The following is a 21789-nucleotide window of genomic DNA, read 5'->3' as shown; positions in this document are numbered from 1 at the left end:
TAAAGCAATCTAAGCCAAGTGGTGTGGTTTGGTTTTGTCACAGGAATGTTAAAAAAAATCAGTAAATTTACTTAGTAGTTCTATAACTATTCCAAGTTTCCTTTGTCAACGTCACTTTTAAGTTGTATTTTTCTAGGGATTCTTCAGTTCATCTAAATTTTCAAATACACTGGCATAAAGATATACATAATTTATCTCTTTAACAGTGTGCAGCATCTGAAGTTATGTCTTTTTTCATTTCTAATATTTGTATCTTTTTTCCTTAATTTCACCATGTTTATGTATGCTGTTTATTTTTTTTCCTAAATTCTTTGCTTCCCCCATTGCATTGTCTAATTAAGATGCTTAGTTAAAAAAAAAAAAATAGATGCTTAGTTTATTAATATTAAGCTTTTTTACTGTAGTCTTTTAAGACTTTAAATTTCCCTTTAACTATCCCTTTAGTGTTATCCTACAACTTTTGATTTTATTATTTAGTTCTGGTTATTTTAATGTGATTTTTTTCATTGCCTTAATGAGTTTTTGCAAGTGTTTTGAATTTCCAGATATATTGGAGGTTTTTTAGTTATCCTATTGTCACTGATTTCTAGCTTTATTGCACTAGTGGTCAGAAAAAATACAAGTCCTTTGTTGAAGCTTGCTTTTTGGATTATTATGTAGTCAATTTTCATAAATGTTCCTTGTATGCTTAAAAATGTTTCTCTTGTGTAATTTTCTATATGTGTGTACTTCAACTTTGTTAACTGATATTCCAACTTTTTATATTCATATAAGTAGTTTGCTGGATGTACCAATTACTGAGAGATGTATATAAAGTCAGTGGTGAACCCTAACCCTAGCCCTAGCCCTAACCCTAACCCTAACCCAAACCCTAACCCGAACCCTAGCCCTAACCCAAAAAAAGAAAAAAATAAAAAAAATAAAGTCAGTGGTAGTGCATTTGGTAATTTCTGCTTGTGGTTCTATCAATTTTAAGACTTTGTTATCATTTTAAGACTATGTTATGAAGTACACAGAAGCTAAGAATTTTTTTATCTTCTTGATGAAGAAAACCTTTTACCATTATATAATAAATCTTTACCTCTAGGAATGCTTTTGGTCCTAACGTCTCTTTTGCCTGATATCAATATGTTACACTGGTTTTCTTTTGGTTAGAATCTGCTAGTTATAATTTATCTATTTTCTTACTTTCTTTTCTTTTTTGGGCCAAACTGAGGACATATGCTGGGAGCAAGATCCTATTTGCTTACTCTCAATCTTTCTGTATTTAGATTTCACTGATAAAATTCAGAGATCTGAATTTTAGGTTATTTTATCTCAATATAAGAATTACTATAGCCCTAGCTGGTTTGACTCAGTGGATAGAGTGTCAGCATGCGGACTGAAGGGTCCCAGGTTCGATTCCGACCAGGGGCGCATGCCCGGGTTGCGGGCTCGATCCCCAGTGGGGTGTGTGCAAGAGGCAGCCAATCAATGATTCTCTTCTATCATTGATGTTTCTTTCTCTCTCCCTCTCCCTTCCTCTCTGAAATCAATAAAGAAATATATTTTTAAAAAAAAAAGAATTACTATATTCTAACTAGTTAAATCCATATGCATTTTATGACTGTTTATACATTTAGATTTGTTATTACCAAATTACTTTATACTATTTGTCTTGTTTTTTCTCTTTATATCCCTCCTCCTGCCCCTGCTTGCCTTTTTCTAGAATCAGATTCTCCCTTTTCATTCATTCTCCACCCCTCCCCTTATTGTTAAAGTTTAAATTTCTATTATCTATTCTTTTAGTTGTTATCTTAGATATTACAGCAAGCACTCTTAACAAAATCTAAGGTCAATCAATATTTTTACCCTCTTCCAGAACAAAGACCTTACAATTTTCATGCCAATCACTCCCTCTACTTAAAATTTATAATTAACCAGTATTTTAGTTCTAGCGTATCTTTAAAAAACCCCAAAACCTACAAATTAGACATAATTGTTTGAAAATGTCAATGACGGTTTCTACCCAATCTTCTTGTGGCCTGGTGGATCTATCTAGATTTCTAACTTAGACCTTTCCTGGGCTGATCTGTCCTGTACTATATTTAAGACCCCAGCTCTCACACTTCACACAAGCTATTTAGTTTCCTTAGCTGAATACATGCTAACTCTAAAATAATCTATAAAACAGGAATCTAATTGCCTAATCATATTTTATGATTCCATTTAAATACTTTTACATGGACCATTAAGAATCTTTGTTTTTAGTATCCTGAGATTTTATGTACATCTTGTTTGTTATTAATGATCCATTAACTGGGGCTTGGAAGATCCTCTCCGCCCCCCATCTGATTTTCCTGCCAGATAATTATTGTAATTCCAAATCCTTTTTTAAATAATTGAATCTAATTACAATTTCTATAAATATATCAATTTATTCATCAAGCAAATATTTACTGAACTCCAACTAATATAAGGTACAAAATAAATAAGTCATAGTTCCTACCCAAAAGAGATTCCAGTCTGATTTGGGGAAAATGTACAAAAACAGAAAATGATTAAATGAAAAAAATGACAAGGAAAAACAGGGGAAATATACCTAACAGGGTTGGAAAAGGGCAAGTAAGACTTTGTGAGGAAATAATCTTCTGCTATTTGAAGATTTATGTCTTTATTCATTCCTAAATACTTGGCAAAAATGTTCACACTCCCAAAAGATAGCATGAGATCATACTGTTAAGAGAGATAGATAGCTCTTTAACTTTGAGGAATTCTGTCTTTAAGAACTGGTCTGCAACCTTCTGCTACAAATTAAAAACATTTCAATTTTGGCAACCAAATAAAACATTTTTAGGATCTACCTACCTAAGTTAAAACTAGGTCAGAAGAAGTCAAAAGTCCCTCTAAACTTATCCACACTTACATGCTTAATGAAATACACCATTTGTGTAAAACCTCATGTCTTAGAAATTTTTACCAAGCATAATTTACTCTATGTCAAAGATTAGCAGACACATTAAAGCAGCATTCTCAAGTCTCTGGATATTACTTTTTTTTAAAACAACTAAGAGTTTGTCCGACCAGCGTGGCTAAGTGGTTCAGCATCGACCCATGAACCAGGAGGTCAGTGTTTGATTCCAGGTCAAGGCACATGCCTGGGTTGTGGGCTCAAACCCCAGTAGGGGGCATGCAGGAGGTGGCCAATCAATGATTCTCTCTCATCACTGATGTTTCTATCTCTCTCTCCTTTTCCCTTCCTCTCTGAAGTCAATAAAAATGTATTTTAAAACAAAACAACTAAGAGTTTGAAAAAAAGAATTCCTGAGTTCTCTATTATAATACTACCAGAGGCCCGGTGCACGGTCGGGGAGGAGGGCGGGGGTTTCCCTCAGTCCAGCCTGCACCCTCTCCAATCGGGGACTCCTTGAGGGATGTCCGACTGCCGGTTTAGGGCCGATCCCACCGCTGGCTCCTAACCGCTCACCTTCCTGCCTGCCTGATCGCCCCTAACCTCTCTACCTGCCTGCCTGATCGCCTCCAACTGCCCTCCCCTGCCGGCCTGATCTCGGCCCCAACAGCCTTCCTGTCGGCCTGATCTCGCCCCCAACTGCCCTCCCCTACCAGCATGGTTGCCCCCAATGGCCCTCCCCTGCTGGCCTGATCTCACCCCCAACGGCCCACCCCTGCCAGCCTGATCTCGCCCACAACTGCCCTACCCTGCTGACCTGGTTGCCCCCAACTGCCCTCCCCAGCTGGCCTGATCTTGCCCCCAACGGCCCTTCCCTGCTGGCCTGATCTCACCCCTAACTGCTCTCCCCTGCCGGCCTGATCACTCCTCACTGCTTCTGTTGGCCTGATCTTGCCCCCAACTGCCCTCTCTGCCTCGGCCCCCACCACCATGGCTTTGTCCAGAAGGAAGGAAGTTGGACGTCCGGAAGATGGTCGGTCGACCTGGTATAATTAGCATATTACCCTTTTATTAGTATAGATTATATAGGATAGGATTGCTTAAATGGGTGAGGGGGTGGAGAGGAAAAGCCTTTTTCAGCAGGAGGAGATGCTCTTGGCAAACAAAAATACAAAATCCCTATATCTGGACTGATAGCCAGCCATATGCACTATGCTGCCAAACTGGTCATTAAAAACTTGAACCGCTTTCTTACACCTTACACCAAACAGCTGTTGCCCTTAAAACCCTTCCTCAGCTCCCACCTTAGGTTCTGCCTTTGCAGTTCACCCAGATTAGGTTCTGATTGGTTGGTTTCTATGCCAGTCAGTGTCTCTGGGCCTATCTCCGGGTCTGATCAGAGAGGCGGGTCTGATCAGCAGCCCACGTGGAGGCGCGGAGAGAAAGAGAGGCTCGGCTGCTGGCCAGGCCCGGAGAGAAAGAGAGAGGAAAGGGCTGATCAACAGCTGCCAGAGGCTACGGATCAGACCCTGCTTCTCTGTCCAAGCCTCTCTCTAGGCCTGATCTGCAGCCCCCTCGGCAGTCAGTGCTGGGTCGCCACAGCAACAGCACTGACTGCAAGACTGACTTCTGGTCAGTCGAGCCTTCAGTCGTTATGGACCCTGGGTTTTTATATATTAGAATAAGAGTATGCCTGAGTTCTATTAACATAAATGGATGACTGAAAATGAGACAATTCAACTGGGTACTCACTTGGACACATTGCCCACTACTATTGTTTTCTTTACAAAAAGTCGTGAAGTCTCATCTCCTGCAAGATCAACATTCCGCTGCTCTGTTTTATGGGAGCCAGTAATACTAGAGGTGTCCTGAAAGAAATCATAATTTTCATTTTCAATTTGGACAATTTTCAATAGGCAGAAACTATAAAATCATACAAGGTATGAAATGAATAACTTGCAATTTTTTTATTATAAAATTCTCTGGCTTTGTGGCACCTCAGAGTATAAAAGAATAATTTTACTCTAATATTTGCATTAGTTGAGACAAAAAGTTTGTACACTATATTTCCACGTGTGTGTATTTAACAGGCATACACATATGCTTTGTCTATGCAAATAGGGTGTGGAAGGATACACAAGAAACTAATTACAATGATTACCTCTGGGAAATAGTAAAGGGGAAAGGGCTCAATGGGATTTACTTTCTTTTCCACCTTCTATACTATCAAAACATTTTCGATGAGAAGTAATTTAAACACAATAGTTCAAGTTTAATTATGGAGACAGACTGCCAGGGTTTAAATCCTGGTTTTTCCATTTAGTAGATTTGTAATCTTGGGTAATTATTTAACTTCTGTCTCAGTTTCCTCACCTATAAAATAAGGATGATAATAGTTTTTACCTTATATGATTGCTTTTTACAATTCTTAGAAAAGTGCCTGAAACATAGCACTAAATATTTGTTACATAAACATGACTATATGTATTATATAAAAGATGATAAATCCAATGATCAATACAACCTGAATTCTTTTTAATTATAAAAAGAAAAAATACACAGTATTTTCCCAGAAACAATACTGAAAAAGGCAAGTAAACCCAAACATTAAGAGTTCCAATTTTTGAGTAGTGGCATTATGATTGATTTTTCTATTCTTTTTTACTTTTCTGTAAATTTTTCAGCAATGAATACATGAATTTATAATAATAAAAATTTCCAATTTCATTTTTATATATATAAAAAAAAATCAAATCCTTGATGTCTGAGTTTGTGAAAAGGAACCCTGAAATGTCTTCTATCACAGAACACGTAGATGAGAAAAACAATCAGTCTCATTTCTAAAGCCAAATGTTGCCCTGGCCGGTGTGGCTCAGTTAACAGGCATTGCCCCTGTACCAAAAGGTCGCTGGTTCGATTCCTGGTCAGGGCTGTTTCACTGCCACCTCAATGTTTCTCTCTCTCTCAAAAAGTTATTTTTTTCCCCAATAAAAATTATTTTAAAAATAAACGAAGCCAAATATTATACTAACAAGTTCAGAGTATCTTGAGATGGCAACTCCATAAGCTGGCAGGATCAAAGAGCAATAAATGGTTTTCAATTCTATTTATCATTCGTCAAATTTCCTCCAGTTATCAAAGTATCTTAGAATATCCAGTTTCACAGAGTAAAATGCTAAAGAATCACTGCTCTTGCAAATAAACATGACAGAGTGGAAAGACCTTGGCAAGGTCAGCATTGCCAACTCCTCAAAATTTCTTTCATATCCATGTGAATGGCACTAGGAGTGGTGCCATATGCAGGGGTACTGAATTTTAAAATCAGAAAGACATAGGTTTAGCCCTAGCGGGTTTGGCTCAGTGGATAAAGTGCTGGTCTTCGGAGAAGGGTCCCAGACTTGATCCCCAGTAGGGGGCATGCAGGAGGCAGCCAATCAATGATTCTCTCTCATCATTGATGTTTCTATCTCTCCCTCTCCCTTCCTCTCTGACATCAATAAAAATTAAAAAATAAATTTAAAAATGTTGAAGAACAAAAGAAAGACATAGGTTTAGCCTTGGCTGGTTTGGCTAAGTGGATACAGTGTCAGCCTGCAGACTAAAGGGTTCCAAATTCAATTCCAGTCATGGGCACATGCCTCGGTTGCAGGCTCAATCCCTAGCCCTGGTGGGGGCATGTGCGGGAGGCAGCCTATCGAAGTGTTGCTCTCACATCGATGTTTCTCTGTGTCTCTCCCCCTCCTTTCCACTTTCTCTGAAAATCAATGGAATATGTCCTTGGGTGAGGAGTAACAAAAACAACAAAAAGGAAAGACACAGGTTTAGTTCTCGGTTCTGATGCTTGAGGACACATATAACTTTAATCTCATTGAGACTCAGTTTCCCCATCTCTAAAAGGAATAGAATTAACTTATTTCCCAGGGTTCCTATAAAATAGGTTAAATTAAATAACATATACATACTCTACTAAATATAGTTCCCTTTTCCTTTGGTTCCCTCCCGTCCATTCTACTATACCCTTCCAGTATTTCGACTTGGTCTCTGTTCCATGTTGTTTGAGAGTCTTTCCTCTATATCCATATTGCTGTTATTGTCTTTGTCAGACAAGAAGTCATTGTGTTGAGATAAAGAATCACTTTCAGAATGATTGGCTGATGGAGTTTCTGATCTCTGATTGGCAGGAGATGATGACCTAGATGGTGATTCCAAAAATTTCTTGATAGCAGGATGATTAAAAACCATTGTATCACATGCCTTTGATCCCTGCAAAAGTGAAAGCAATCAAAATAAACTTTAATCAAATTCATCAAAAGTAGGAAAAATTATCTACTTTATGTTCATGCTTAAAATCTTTCAAAATCTCTCCACACCCATAAAATAAAGTTCTAATTCCTGAACATGGTCTGAACCACCAAAACAAGAAAGTGATAAGTAACTATGCAAAGATCCTAACACTAAAGGCTAAAGATACAAGTCCTCTGAAGGTAAATGAAAAATAAAGGTAAATACATAGTAACATATAGAAAGCAAAATCTGACTTTAGAAAATATGTTTCAGTCAGAGCATTGTCCTGATACACCAAGGTTGCAGGTTTGATCCCCAGTCAGGGCACATACAAGAAGCAACCAATGAATGCAAAAAAATGGAGCAACAAATTGATGTTTCTCTCTCTCTCTCTCTCTCCTCCAAATCAATAAAAAATTTAAACAAATAAGTTTCACATTGCTTTACATAGATAGAACAGCTCTGAATAAAACATCCCTGTAAGAAATATAAAAATATATGCATATGTTAAATAGTTCCCACGTAGGAGAAAAATGTAGTATACAATGCTTTAAAATTATTAATACTGACATAAACTTTGTCCTCAGTTCAGTACTGAAGCCTAGGGTATTTTTCTGTATCTCGTTAACCTGCATACAAAACACAGTGTGTTCTGTTATATAATACGACACACTGTGCTACATTCCTAGGAAGCCCAGCTTTTAAAACCTGTGCCATTCATAGTGCAATATACAGATCTTGTAACATAGAAACCCACACATGAAAACTATATGTTCATGTTGACCAATGTCACCCCAATCAATTTAATAAATAAAATTAAAAAACAAAAAAACCTTGTGCTATTAAAATAATTGTTTTAGAAAGAAAAAGGAGCCAGAGACTAGTGTTTCAGAATCAAAGCAACAAAGTTGTTGAATTTCAATAATAAAGGTATCTTTTAGAGCTATAAATATATTTTTTACAACAAACTAAAATTATAACTAAATATCACTGAATATATCCTAATCAGAATATAAGATAAAAACCATTACATTTCTGGACCACAAAATAGCACAACTCAAAACTGCTAATGGTAAAAAAAAGAAAGAAAAAAAGGAAACAAAACATTAAATGAATAATCAGCTCTTCAGAATAGCTCCAGTCCTACGTCATACAACCCTTAGATCATGATGTCCATTTTGTTGAATCCAACAGCAAGCCACATAACAAATGACATCAGAATCTACTCTGTGTTAAATAGTGTCTCCAAAAATTCATGTCCACCCTAAACCTATGAATGTGACTTTATTTGGAAATAGGGTCTTTGCAGATGTAATCAAGTTCAGATAAAGTCATTTGGATAAAGGTAGGCCCTGATACCATTAGTAGTGCTCTTTTTAGAGGGAAATTTGGCCTGGCGTGGGTGGCTCTGTTGTTTGATCGCCGTCCCATGCACCAAAAGGTCACCAGTTTGATTCCCGGTCAGGCACATACCCGGGTTGTGGGCTCAATCCCCCGTAGGGGTGGTGCAGGAGGCAGTAGATCAATGTTTCTCTCACTTCAAAGTTTCTCTCTCTCTCACTAAAATCAACAAAAACATTAAAAAAAAAAAAAAAAAGAGGAAACTTGAACATAGAGAGAAAGAGAAGATATGCAGAGGGAAAACATCCATGTGAAGACAGAGGCAGAAATTAGAGTGATGCAGCTACAAACCAAGGAACACCAAGGATTGCCAGCAACCACTAGAAGCTAGGACAAGGCTAGGAAGGATTATTCCTAAGAGTCTTCAAAGAGAGCATGCGCCAGCCAACACCTTGATTTTGGACTGCTGGGCTCCAGAATCATAACTTCCTGTTGTTTAAAGCCAACCAAGCTTGTGGTAATTTGTTATGATTTGTTAGCTGCAGAAAAGTGGTTCAGACTCTAATGTTTTATGGAAACTCCTGCAATAGAAGAGACAACTGTCTACCATCTAAAATTAAATTCAAATAATACTCCAGATTTCTCTAAGACAACAACAGGAGTATCACCAACACCAGGCACCCTAAAGCTCCACGGGATGACATGAACGCCTAAATATGAAAGGTACCCCTTAGCTACAAAAACCATAGGAAACGATGCAAAGCGGTATGCCATCATACCTCCCGCCATTCTCACAGAGCCAGTACTGTCCAAAAGGAGAACTACCTAACTCTAATAGAAAGAAACTTAAGAAAAAAAAATTTTAAGAGAGAACAACAAAGTTATGCTGAAATTATCAAAATGTCAATCTGTCCTGTTGCCTTTCAATCCTATCCACATCCTTTATAACTGGAGTGATCTAGTGGCAATCACAGTAACCAAATAATTACACTCTTATCACCAACAGCAGGACAACCTGATTACTATATCTCCTGAAGTGAAACAACATGAGGTATATAGCATCACCTATGAAGCATTATTGCCAAAATGATTTAACCTTAAAATAATCAAATATTTAGATTTGACTTTCAGTTTTCAGGAAAAACAGAGGGAATGAAGAAATAACCAAGGGAAAAAAATAAATTCAAAATGTGGAACATTTTACAAAATAAATGCCCTGATCTCTTAAAATAAATCAATATTCTGGGGGGGAAAATAGGCGGGAGAAAGGGTCTAGATAAAATTAATCTAGAGAAACAAAATAGCTAAATGTAGCTATGAACCTTGATTAGATCCTTGTTGTGTTTTTTTAAAAAAAAACAACAACAACGCACAAAGCAGCTTTAAAAGGTATTTTGGGGACAACTAGGAAAATTTGAATATGGACTGGTTAACAGATAATAGCAGTGAATCATTCTCTTAGGTATTGTGACTACATAGAAGAATGGCCATTAGGAAATATGTAATTAAATATTTAGAGGTGAAGTGTCATGATGCCTGGACTTATTTTCAAATGCTTTAGAGAAAAATAAAACAGATAAAACAAATATGGCAAAATGTTAAAATTGTTCATTCTAAGTGATGCATTAAGAGGTGCTTATTTAACCTTCTCTGCATATTTGAAATTTTTCATAAAAAGTAAGGGGGGATGGAAATCAGGGCTTCCTGAACAGGGCAAATCTACTGAAACAAACAAAAAGAAATTCCATTCATTAGCAATGAAAAGTCAAAGAAAAAAAAAAAAAACAACCTACAACTTCCTCCAAAGCCAACCATAATCAAATGAAGAGAAAGAAGGCAAATTATTTTTTTATCTGCAAAGCCTAACAACACTGCTAAATATTAGTAGGAAAGGGATTAATTAAAAAGAAAAAAAATGTTACTTAGGATTATTGACAACATAGAGAGGTACGATGAAAGGACAAATAAAGGATTATGGTTGAACACAATAAGTTTATGTACATTCCCAGGAAAGTAGGCTAGGCTTCTTGAATTCTAAAGGTCAATATAAGAAATGTTTCAAAGGCAGGAATTCCACATCAACACTAATTTCCCCTTCACACAACAAACATGGGTGGCCAGAAATGACTGCATATGAGGAAAAGTTACCTCAGAAACTTTTAGAAGTCCTGCAGAAGCATAGTAGTTTGCGACAATACAGGCACGAAGTTTATCCATCATCCTTCTTGCCTCAATCAGTCGCTAAAAACAAATGTCAACTCATTACTTTAAAAAATAGAAATGACAGGACGGATATATAAATAATTCATAAAATAAGAAATGCAAATGACCAACCAAAGCTAGGCCTCTCTAATAATCAAAGACAAATAAAAATGACCATTTTCCACCAATCAGGTTGGCAAAAGACCTAAAAGAATGACAAAAACCAATGTTTTTGCAAGAGCATACAGACATATTAATATGTATATTTATGTGTACACATGCATTGTCATTGAAACATCCACAAAGAATTGAGCACAAGAGCAAAGAGGAATTATATTTGGGATGAAATTTCAGGTAAATTTTTTATCTTTTCCTGTAATTTCATTAATTAAAAAAAAGGGAGGGGGCATGTCTTTTTTCCAAAAATGAGAAAGCTCTTTAAAAAAAAAAAAAACAGCAAAGGGAAAAAATAAACTATGATTCTATCTCAAGAGATATTTTTTCAAGTCATCATGTGTAGATTTTTTTCAATAGCTTTGTGTGTTTTTTTAATTTGTCATCATTATACCTGGTCAATGACTTCAATTTCATGTTCCTTATTCTTCATTTCAAGTGCAAATTGCTCCTTGATAATAGTCTCTATCTTCTGCACAGCAGCATCTCGAGCTACACAAAGAACATAAAGTAATTCATGGTCTAATTAATCAGTGGTTGTCTTAAGTCAACAAGCAAAGAAGAAACCCAGGAAAATAGTAACCTAGTGGCCATCATCTTAACCAATGATGAAAAGTGAACATCCTACCTAATAAAATGGTAATATGTAAATTACCATCACTCCGCTACGCCCACGATTGGGCCAGCGGGAGGCGCAGGGGGCGGGACTCAGGGTGGCCGGGGTAGCCGATTGGGCCAGTGGCGACGCGAGCTCAGCGTCTGCACCATGGCTGTGCTGCGGCACAGAAGGGGCCTCTGGGGCAGCGAGCTCACGTCCCGCCGCGGACCATCAAAAGCGGGGGAGCTGGGTGCCTGTCTGCTCCGGCACCAGGCCTTTCGGAAGCCTCCGCCGAGCCGGAGGAGGCTTCCGAAAGGCCTGGTGCACCAGCGGACAGGCACCCAGCTCCCCCGCGATGGAAAGCGAAAGCGTGTAGGGGACCCTACACGTGCATGATTCAATCATGCACTGGGCCTCTAGTCACTAATATTGTGTTTCCTGATAGGATGCATTGAGAAGACTACATCACTCAGCCAACAAGCTGAATCTAATTACAGGGATATCAAACAAACCTAAACTAAAGGACATTCTATAAAATAACTGGCCTATATAATTCAAATGTTACTATTTGAGGAGATTAAAAAAGACTAAAGATATATGACAACTAAATGCACTGTGTGATCCTGGACTGGATCCCAGAGAGGGAAAAAGAGTTATTGTGGTTGAAAAGGGGCCACATGATAGCCTGACAAGGTTAGGGAAGGCCTGCAGGATGGCCTTGCAAGCTCAGGGACTTAAAGTAACCACATCAGATGGTCTGAAATTTAAAACAATTTTAACTAAAAGCAGTTTATGGCAGGTAGTCACGTCCTAGACTAGAATCTTCCCTGACAAAAGACAATGCATCTTCGATAACATTCCTTTGGAATGTCAGGGTAACTCCCCCTTTTCCAGACCCCTCAGAGCACAATTAATGCACCAGAGCAGAGACCATAAAGCCTCTCATTATTTTATCATGTTAATTGTTGACTGTTAACTATCCTGTACCCACCTATGTAAAAGATATATGTGTCTGTTATTTTACTTTTTACCCAAACCCAAAGGCTTCTCCACTTTGCTTTCTCCCATCTCCCTAGTCCAGTGATGGGCAACCTTTTGAGCTTGGTGTGTCAAACTTCGCCAAAAAACTGAGCATAACTCAGGTAGTGTGTCACTTTGAGGAAAAAACATTATTTCGCAAATGTTTCATCCTCGGCATGCAGCCGCCTCAGCGGCCACGTGTCATCAGAAATGGCTACGCGTGTCAGTGCTGACACGCGTGTCATAGGTTCGCCATCACTGCGCCCTAGTCTATCACCAATGGATTTTATGTCTTCTCTTTTGATTATAATGTATAAAATAAGGTGCAAAACTGCCATTCTCTGGAGCATTATTTCAATCTGTTGAGATTTTGCTTCCCAACAACTGTCGACAGTTTGGCTCAAGTAAACTCACAAAACTTCTCTATTGGTTTGAATATTTCTTATGTTGACATTATAAAAAACAATACTGGGATAACTGGTTGAGGGAGAACGATAAACCAAAGAAGGCGAAATGTAAACAACTGGTCATTAATCATAATTTTAAAAATATGGGTAATTCTTGAAATTTTCCTGTTTGAAATTACATCAAAATAAAATTACCAAAATATAAAAAGAAACCCATGAAGATTCTGAGAGAAAATTTGGTGACTTAGGAGAAAGAAGTAGAGAATTAGCTAGAGCAGTAACATCAGAGCAGTTTATAACACAGGAAGTTTCCTTCTGTAGAGAAGGATCTAGCAAGCAATTCAGCAGTTTCTAACCACAACTACCCAAAGGGATGAGTGAAGAAAATTCAAAAGGAAAGAAAATGCCTCCGAAGGTAACAGAATTTAGATGATGACTACTCAAAGTAACGTGCAACTCAAAGAGTTAAAATATCAGAATATAAAATGTAGCTTGATAGAGAATATTTAAAAATAGAAGAGCCAAATAACCACTTGAACAACCTGGGATTTTGCAAAACAACCTGCATTTGTAAGATGAAAAGAAAATCACCATGCTTTGGGGTATATGAAAAATTACAGAGAAAATTTGGACTCCGTGATCACCCCTGTCACTTTCTCCCCATAAAATATGCCATTAAATTGTCAATTTAAAACTAGTAATGATATAAACATTCTTATAGATGTCTGCATAAAGGCAAATGACCAATTTTTCTCATATCTGAGGTGAAGAATATTTTCTAGTATGACTGTATATATTCTTGATACAAACCCTGTGTACAGAAACCAGCAGAGACTGAAAGTCTCCCCAGAGACAATGATCATTGAATGCTATTTTATCATAAGCTCCTGAAAAAGAAAAAACTCTTCTAAATTATCCTTTCATGGAATAAGTAAAAACAGAACAACAAACAAAATAAAATACAGGCAAAGGAAGCATCCTACCAAATCTATTTTGAGAAAATTCTGAAAAATACGATTGGGAATTAGATAGGGTATGGATATCAAGAGCTAACAAATTGTGACTCAATAACAAAAAGTATCCCTGCTCAGGCTGAGTGCTTGGGAATTTAAACTGGATTAAATTGAAATTATGATGTTTACTAAAACATTGTTTTCCCTATTCTCATTTTTATTTTTAAAAAGTTATGTTGCCCGGCTGGCGTGGCTCAGTGGTTGAGTGTCGACCTATGATCCAGAAGGTCACGGTTCAATTTCTGGTTAGGGCATATGCCCAGGTTGCAGGTTTGATCCCAAGTATGGGGTGTGCAGGAGGCAGGCAATTGATAATTCTCTCTCATCATTGATGTTTCTATCTCTCTCTCCCTCTCCCTTCCTCTCTGAAATCAATAAAAAAATATTTTTAAAAAAGTTGTCATATGATACATTTGAGTTGCATGATACTTTCACATTTATTTTGTTTGTTTCTGAAAGGAAACAACATTTCCTTGTAAGATTTAGTAATCTTTGCTCTACAAAGACTTTGGTGGAGGGTACAGTATGACTTGATTGCACTTATAGAGACAGGAATTTTCTTGACTACTTAAACTCTAGGGGTCCTCATCTTTGTTGGAGCTGTAACACCTTTTTATGACTTTGATGCCTTCTTTACTCAGCTGTAAATATTAACTTACATAGATTTGTCACTTAAATGAACAATAATAAATTTCAGTAGTAATTTGTTTTGAAAACTCAAAATTTAGCTCCATTTTTAAAGATAGCTTAAAACATTCTGGGTAATTACAGACACTTAATTGATGATCTGCTCTTTAACTTAAAACTAGTAATTATATGATGCTGAGCAAGTAATTTAATGCTCTTGAGCCTTAACTACTATCCTCTATGTGCAGAGGTAAACTAGATCAATGTTTCCCAAATTTCCATCATTCATATACCACCTTCAAGATACCTACCAGATCTGAGAACCACGTGAAACATATAATTAAATATTTTAAAATAATTTTAGCCTTATCCTTAGCAATAGTCACAAAACTACAAGTCTCATGAGACCATCATCGTTTCTATAGACATTAAAATAATATATATAACTATTAATATAAAAAACCTGAATCCATGTACCACCTATAATCATCTCACATGACACCACACTGTAGTACACATAGCTTATATAAGACTTTATGATTACACCTAACATACAATAATGACTAAAACTTATAGCCTGTCTCATTACTGATGCTTCACAGTCTACCTGATTGTTCCTATCTTTTATGCCACACATGGTGTATTACTATTAAACAGAGCACTTATTTATCCCTCTCACAAGCTTCTTCAAATTATATACACCTTGGAAATGCATTTCATTTTAGCATGTGCCAACAAAAAAATACATAATTTCCTAAGGTAGGTGAATTTCTACCTGAATTCTCAATTGCTTTATGCCGCTTATTTGGAAGAGCCACAGATACATCCTCATAATCAGGGTCAGTTTCTTTAATTGTTCGCTTGATTCCAGACATGATGACATCCGTTCTTCACTGTGAAGCAATAATAAATTAATTAATAACACAGCTGGGTACTAGTACTTATAAATATATGTGTACACACATACAACGGGAATAAATACTGACACAAGTCAGTGTAAATATGTACATATCCCTCTCAACCCCAAGACACAACTTCAAAAGTTTACTAAAAAAAATCATCATGCTCATCATCATCTGTTACAAAGCATGGATTTCCTTCCAAGAGAAAATCCTTTAACAAAGCAGCACATTGTTCAGACTTTTTTAAAGGGCCAGGCTTTCACAGAAGGACCATCGTAAGGAAAAGAAAGAAAAGGGAAAAAAAACAGACTTGAATGAAAACATGGTAGGCCCACACATTATCTTGAAATTCCTAATGTATCAAACATATTACAAAATATGAGCAATATAGTCTCAATAAAAAATTTATTATATAAATCCTCTCTCTGGTACTTACACAATACCTACTACAGAACAGGTACTCAATAAATATTGTTATTGATAGTTTATTATTACTCATAATAAACAAACTGTATAGACTTATAGTAAAGTCCAATAAATCTTCTAGATCTGCATTGTCCTAATACATGAGCCACTACCCATACATCGCTATTTAAAGTTAATTAAAATTAAATAAAATTTAGAATTCAGTTTTGTTCCACATTTCAATATTTCACATTTCAGAACGAGCTACATTTCACGTGCTCAATAGTCATCAGTGGCTAGTAGCTACTACTATAAGCAAAGACATAGAAGAATTATGTCACTGCAAAAAGTCCTGCTGGACAGTGCTCCTCTTCCAAACTTGTTTCATTGAGCACTTACTAACTTTTCTTAAGTCACTGTAATACATGCTGTCTAGACCAGCACTGTCCAAAGGAAGTATCATGTGAGCCACAAACAAATTTAATATCTTCTAGCAGCCTTATTTGAGAGAGAGAGAGAGAGAGAGAGAGAGAGAGAGAGAGAGATCGATCTGCTGTCCCACCCACTGGTGCATTCATTGGTTTATTCTTTTTTTTTTTTTAATTTCTTTATTGATTAAGGTGTCACATATTTGTCCTCATTCCCCCATTCCCATCCCACACCCCTCCCCACGGATGCCCCAACCCCCTGTTGAACTTAACCATTGGATAGGCTCATATGCATGCACACAAGTCCTTTGGTTGATCTCTCCCCCCTACCCCCACCTTCCCCTACCCTCCCTCTGAGGCCCGATAGTCCGATCGATGCCTCCTTGTTTCTGGTTCTGTTCTTGTTCCTCAGTCTATGTTGTTCATCATTTCCCCTAGATGAGCGAGATCATGTGTCACTAGAGATATACTTATAAGAACTGAATGTGAGACGAACAATAATAGTTATGCTGACAGGCAAATGAATCAGTCTGTAGTGAGTTTCTTTCTGGACCAACAGTTCTTTTGAGACCCAATTTCAATGTCCACCAGTTCCTTATATGTACATGTCAGCACTGACCCCTCAGCTCTGGATGGTGGACAAATGGTGGTAACGGAGGTCCGACTCCCTCTGGTTTGGTCTTGGCCGGACCCAGGGTCACGGCTTCACCCGGACTAAGGGGCACGTGGCCTCACCCAGACCCAAGGGGCGCGTGGCCTCACCCGGGCCCGGGACCCAGCCTCACCCGGATGGATCCAGGGGCACACGGCCTCACCCGGGCCCAGGATCCGGCTTCACCCGTACCCAGGGGCGCAAGGCCTCACCCGGACCCAGGGGCGCAAGGCCTCACCCGGACCCAGTGGCACATGGCCTCACCCGGGCACATGGCCTCACCCAGGCCCAGGGACCCAGCCTCATCCGGGTCCAGTGGCGCGTGGCCTCACCCGGACCCAGGGGCGTGTGGCCTCTCCCAGACCCAGGGGCACGTGGCCTCACCCGGGCCTAGGTGCGCGAGGCCTCACCCGGATCCAGGGACACATGGCCTCACCCGGACCCAGGGGCGCGTGGCCTCTCTCAGACCCAGGGGCGCGTGGCCTCACCCGGACCTAGGTGCGCGAGGCCTCACCCGGACCCGGGACCCAGCCTCACCCGGATCCAGGGACACATGGCCTCACCTGGACCCGGGGGCACGTGGCCTCTCCCAGACCCAGGGGCGCGTGGCCTCACCCGGACCTAGGTGCGCGAGGCCTCACCCGGATCCAGGGACACATGGCCTCACCCGGACCCGGGGGCGCGTGGCCTCTCCCAGACCCAGGGGCACGTGGCCTCACCCGGACCTAGGTGCGCGAGGTCTCACCCGGATCCAGGGACACATGGCCTCACCCGGACCCAGGGGCGCGTGGCCTCACCCGGACCTAGGTGCGCGAGGCCTCACCCGGACCCGGGACCCAGCCTTACCCGGATCCAGGGGCACATGGCCTCACCCGGACCCAGGGGCGCGTGGCCTCACCCGGACCTAGGTGCGCGAGGCCTCACCCGGACCCGGGACCCAGCCTCACCCGGATCCAGGGACACATGGCCTCACCTGGACCCGGGGGCGCGTGGCCTCTCCCAGACCCAGGGGCGCGTGGCCTCACCCGGACCTAGGTGCGCGAGGCCTCACCCGGATCCAGGGACACATGGCCTCACCCGGACCGGGGGGGCGCGTGGCCTCTCCCAGACCCAGGGGCACGTGGCCTCACCCGGACCTAGGTGCGCGAGGTCTCACCCGGATCCAGGGACACATGGCCTCACCCGGACCCAGGGGCGCGTGGCCTCACCCGGACCCGGGACCCAGCCTTACCCGGATCCAGGGGCACATGGCCTCACCCGGACCCGGGATCCAGCTTCACCCAGACCCAGGGGCGCGAGGCCTCACCCGGACCCGGGGGCGCGTGGCCTCTCCCAGACCCAGGGGCACGTGGCCTCTCCCAGACCCAGGGGCGCGAGGCCTCACCCGGACCCGGGGGCACACGGCCTCACCCGGGCCCGGGACCCAGCTTCACCCGGATCCAGGGGCACACGGCCTCACCCGGACCCATTGGTTTATTCTTGTACGTGCCTTGGCCAGGGATCGAACCCACAACCTTGATGCATCGGGATGATGCTCTAACCCAGTGGTCGGCAAACCGCGGCTCGCAAGCCACATGCGGTTCTTTGGCCCCTTGAGTGTGGCTCTTCCACAAAATACCACGTGTGGTGTGATTGAAACTTTGTGGCCCATGCGCAGAAGTCGGTTTTCGGCCTGGGCGAGTCTATTTTGAAGAAGTGGCGTTAGAACACTCAAGGGGCCAAAGAGCCGCATGTGGCTAGCGAGCTGCGGTTTGCTGACCACTGCTCTAACCAACTGAATAAACCAGTCAGGGCCTAGCAGTCACATTTAAAAGAGGAAAAAAAATGGGTGAAATTAATTTTAATAATGTATTTTATTCAACCAATATACCCAAAATATTACTCCAACAATGTAATCAATATAAACAAATTAGCAAGAAGATACTTTTTACATTCTTATCTTTGAACTAAGTCTTTAAAATCCAGTGTGTATTTTAAACGGAGAGCACATCTCGATTTGGAGTAGCCACATTTCAAAGATTCAATAATCATCCATGGCTAGTGGCTCCTTATTGGGCAGCCAGTTTCTACTGACATACAAATAAAATAAAAAAACTGCTCCAGGGTGGTTACATGAGTTGCCCCTTAGCATCCTATATAATAAAGAGGTAATATGCAAATTGACCACCACTCCAACACACAAGATGGCCGACCCCATGTGGACAGGGGAGGGCAGTTAGGGGCAATCGGGTCTGCAGGGGGAGGGCAGTTGGGGGGACCAGGCCTGCAGGCAGGCGAGCGGTTGGGAGCCGGCAGTCCTGGATTGTGAGAGGGATGTCCGACTGCCCGTTTAGGCCTGATCCCTCAAAGGGTCCCAGATTGGAGAGGGTGCGGGCTGGGCTGAGGGACACACACGGACACCCCGTGCACGAATTTCATGCACTGGGCCTCTAGATAATCTACAATATAAAAAAGACAAGAATATTTCTCTGATTTCCAAACCTCTGCTCTATCACTAAGAGATTATGTACCTAACCAAAGACAAAAATACAATGAATATTTATTGAGGTAATACAAAGTTTTAAAATAAAATTAATGAAGATGAAATGTTAACTCAAAAAATACTTACTTTTTTATTCACTCAAAATTAACAGAAATAACAATTTAAAATTCTCTTGCCTCTTGCCTGGTTGGGTGGCTCCGTTTGGAGCATTGTCCAATACACCAGAAAGGTTGTGGGTTCAATTCCTGGTCAGGGCATATACCTAGGTAGCGGGCTCAATCCCACGTGGGGGTGTGTAACAGGAGGCAATGGATCAATGTTTCTTTCCCATCTCCCCGCCCCCCCACCTTCTCATCAATAAACATATCCTCAGGTGAGAATTAAAAAAAAAAAAAATCTACTCTTTAAAAAAAAAAGGCTCTTAGTTCAGTTCTTACACCCATCCCAGGGACAGACTCACTTGATTCAGGTGTCAGACTCATGTACTGATATATGTATATGTAAATCCTGGATTTAAGAGAACATTTTCCCTATAACTGTTATCGTGCAAAACAGCCCTAAGCTTTAAAATGTTCTAAAAACTTCAGTGTTAATAAACATACTTAATCAAGCCATTTAATGTTATTCACCATCATTACCTAACCTGCTCTAATTCAGAAATAAGACTTTATTTTTATACAGACCCTGAATCTATTATTTTCTGTTTTCAGAGCTTATAAAAAGTGAGAGAAAAATCTTACTCTTTTCTTTTAGCCTTCTCCATTTGGTCTGCAACTAGTTTTAGACAAACTGTCACTAAGAATTTCTAGTGAAATTCTGGAACAGTTATATGAAGAATACATTCTTTAAAAAAACAATAAACTTCATTCCTTTTTCCTTAATGCAAATAAGAAAAAAAACCAATAACACCCTTACTCTCAGACAAATCTAAAATCGGAGGCAGAGACAACCCAGCAGATCTCCAAATCTATTTCTGTGCCATACCATTTCCTCAGAGACCACCTGTCTTCCAGTTTGCCAAGAGTCTTATGGGATTACCTGCGAAGATGAGTGAATCCAGTATCATCTTCACTAACCCATTCCATGGACCTCATAATCTGCATATTCTCTTCCTACCACCCCTCCAGTAATCTCAAGATTACAGTGGTTCTTCCCCATAAAGGTTGGGGTTTCTTGAAGAAAATAGTACTTTATTTTACCCTCACTTAAGGAATGAAGCAAAAACACTCTTTTAATGTTTGCTCTGAAGCTGGGGAAATAAAGAGGAAAAAGGGAAGAATTTGGTAGTGGCGGGGGGGAGGTTGGGTAAGTAAGGAAGAAACCACCAATGAGTTAACTTTTTCAGCCAAGGTAATTCCTATTTCATGCAGCCCTTGTAAGCAATCTTCTCCTGCCATCTTTGGGCATAAACTTGAGCTTCCGATAAACATTATCGGAAGATTTAGGAGTGTATTGAGCATGTTTAAATAAGTCAGTCTGCTTCAGTCTTAGCAAGAATACTAAAGTATACACATGCTGCATTCAAGTATATGCCAGTTAAGGCTAGGCACGTATGCCGAAGCATGCTATCATCATGATGTAATAAATAAGCGAATGGAATGTGTAAGAAACCATGGCAATATGAATTTTTGGATTCTTCTTGTCTGGTTTCGAAATTTATGAAAAGGAAATGTGAACAGTTGTTAGATATTGTCAGATTCAACTCTGACACAAAATGTCCTACTAATCCTTTGTAGGTTTTAAATAAAATGAAATTAAAAAGAATACTGAAATGTTACTGTGAACTGTTTAAAAAAATCTGTTACTGTTTATAATTTGTCTGTGAAAAAGGACTTTCTCCATACCCTGGGATCAAATACTAACGCAGAAATATATGTAATACTCATTCCTGTAATTTAAAATTTTCATCTCATTGAAACAGCTTCATTATAAACAGTAAATGTTGTCGTTAGCCTTAAAAACACACACATTTTTCCCCATGTATAATGTAAGAAAGCAAAACCAGCCTGTATCACACCTATTCAAGTAACATAAACTAGTCTGAGTTTTTTAAAAAGATTAAAGACCAAAACCAAAACAAAACCTTTTAATACTCTATATTTTGAAATAAACTCTAAGAGAAAAATTTTTTTAAATTATATAATTAAAAACATAAAAATTAGGTAATAGTCACTAGAAATTCTTAGTAAAAAGTTTTAGTTCTCATGTCAGAGAAAACCTAGAACCCCTAGAATTTAGTCCTAGAACCCTGTCTTGCAGACATATCTTACAAGGGTGGCCAATTCTTAGGGGAAAGAGGTCCTTGAAAAATGTTCTATGCACTATGTGAGGTATCTTCTCAATATAAAATTCTATGATCGCCCA

At 39.8% G+C, this 21789-nt stretch overlaps 1 protein-coding gene across 1 annotated transcript in view; it reads right to left on the bottom strand.

The window, feature by feature from the left end:
* YEATS2 (YEATS domain containing 2) overlaps positions 1-21789 on the bottom strand; it is a 97475-nt gene that overhangs the window by 62821 nt on the left and 12865 nt on the right. The window contains exons 2-6 of the mRNA XM_054713783.1: positions 15332-15449; positions 11286-11383; positions 10664-10756; positions 6908-7153; positions 4643-4758 (exon numbers count right to left, since the gene is read on the bottom strand). Of these exons, the coding sequence (XP_054569758.1) occupies positions 4643-4758; positions 6908-7153; positions 10664-10756; positions 11286-11383; positions 15332-15431 (653 nt within the window). The 5' untranslated portion in view covers positions 15432-15449. The remainder of the gene's footprint in view (positions 1-4642; positions 4759-6907; positions 7154-10663; positions 10757-11285; positions 11384-15331; positions 15450-21789) is intronic.

This window comes from Eptesicus fuscus, chromosome 3, assembly GCF_027574615.1.
Source record: "Eptesicus fuscus isolate TK198812 chromosome 3, DD_ASM_mEF_20220401, whole genome shotgun sequence".
NCBI lineage: Eukaryota > Metazoa > Chordata > Mammalia > Chiroptera > Vespertilionidae > Eptesicus > Eptesicus fuscus.
Note: the sequence above shows the minus strand (reverse complement) of the source record. Positions and strands in the feature narration are given on the sequence as shown.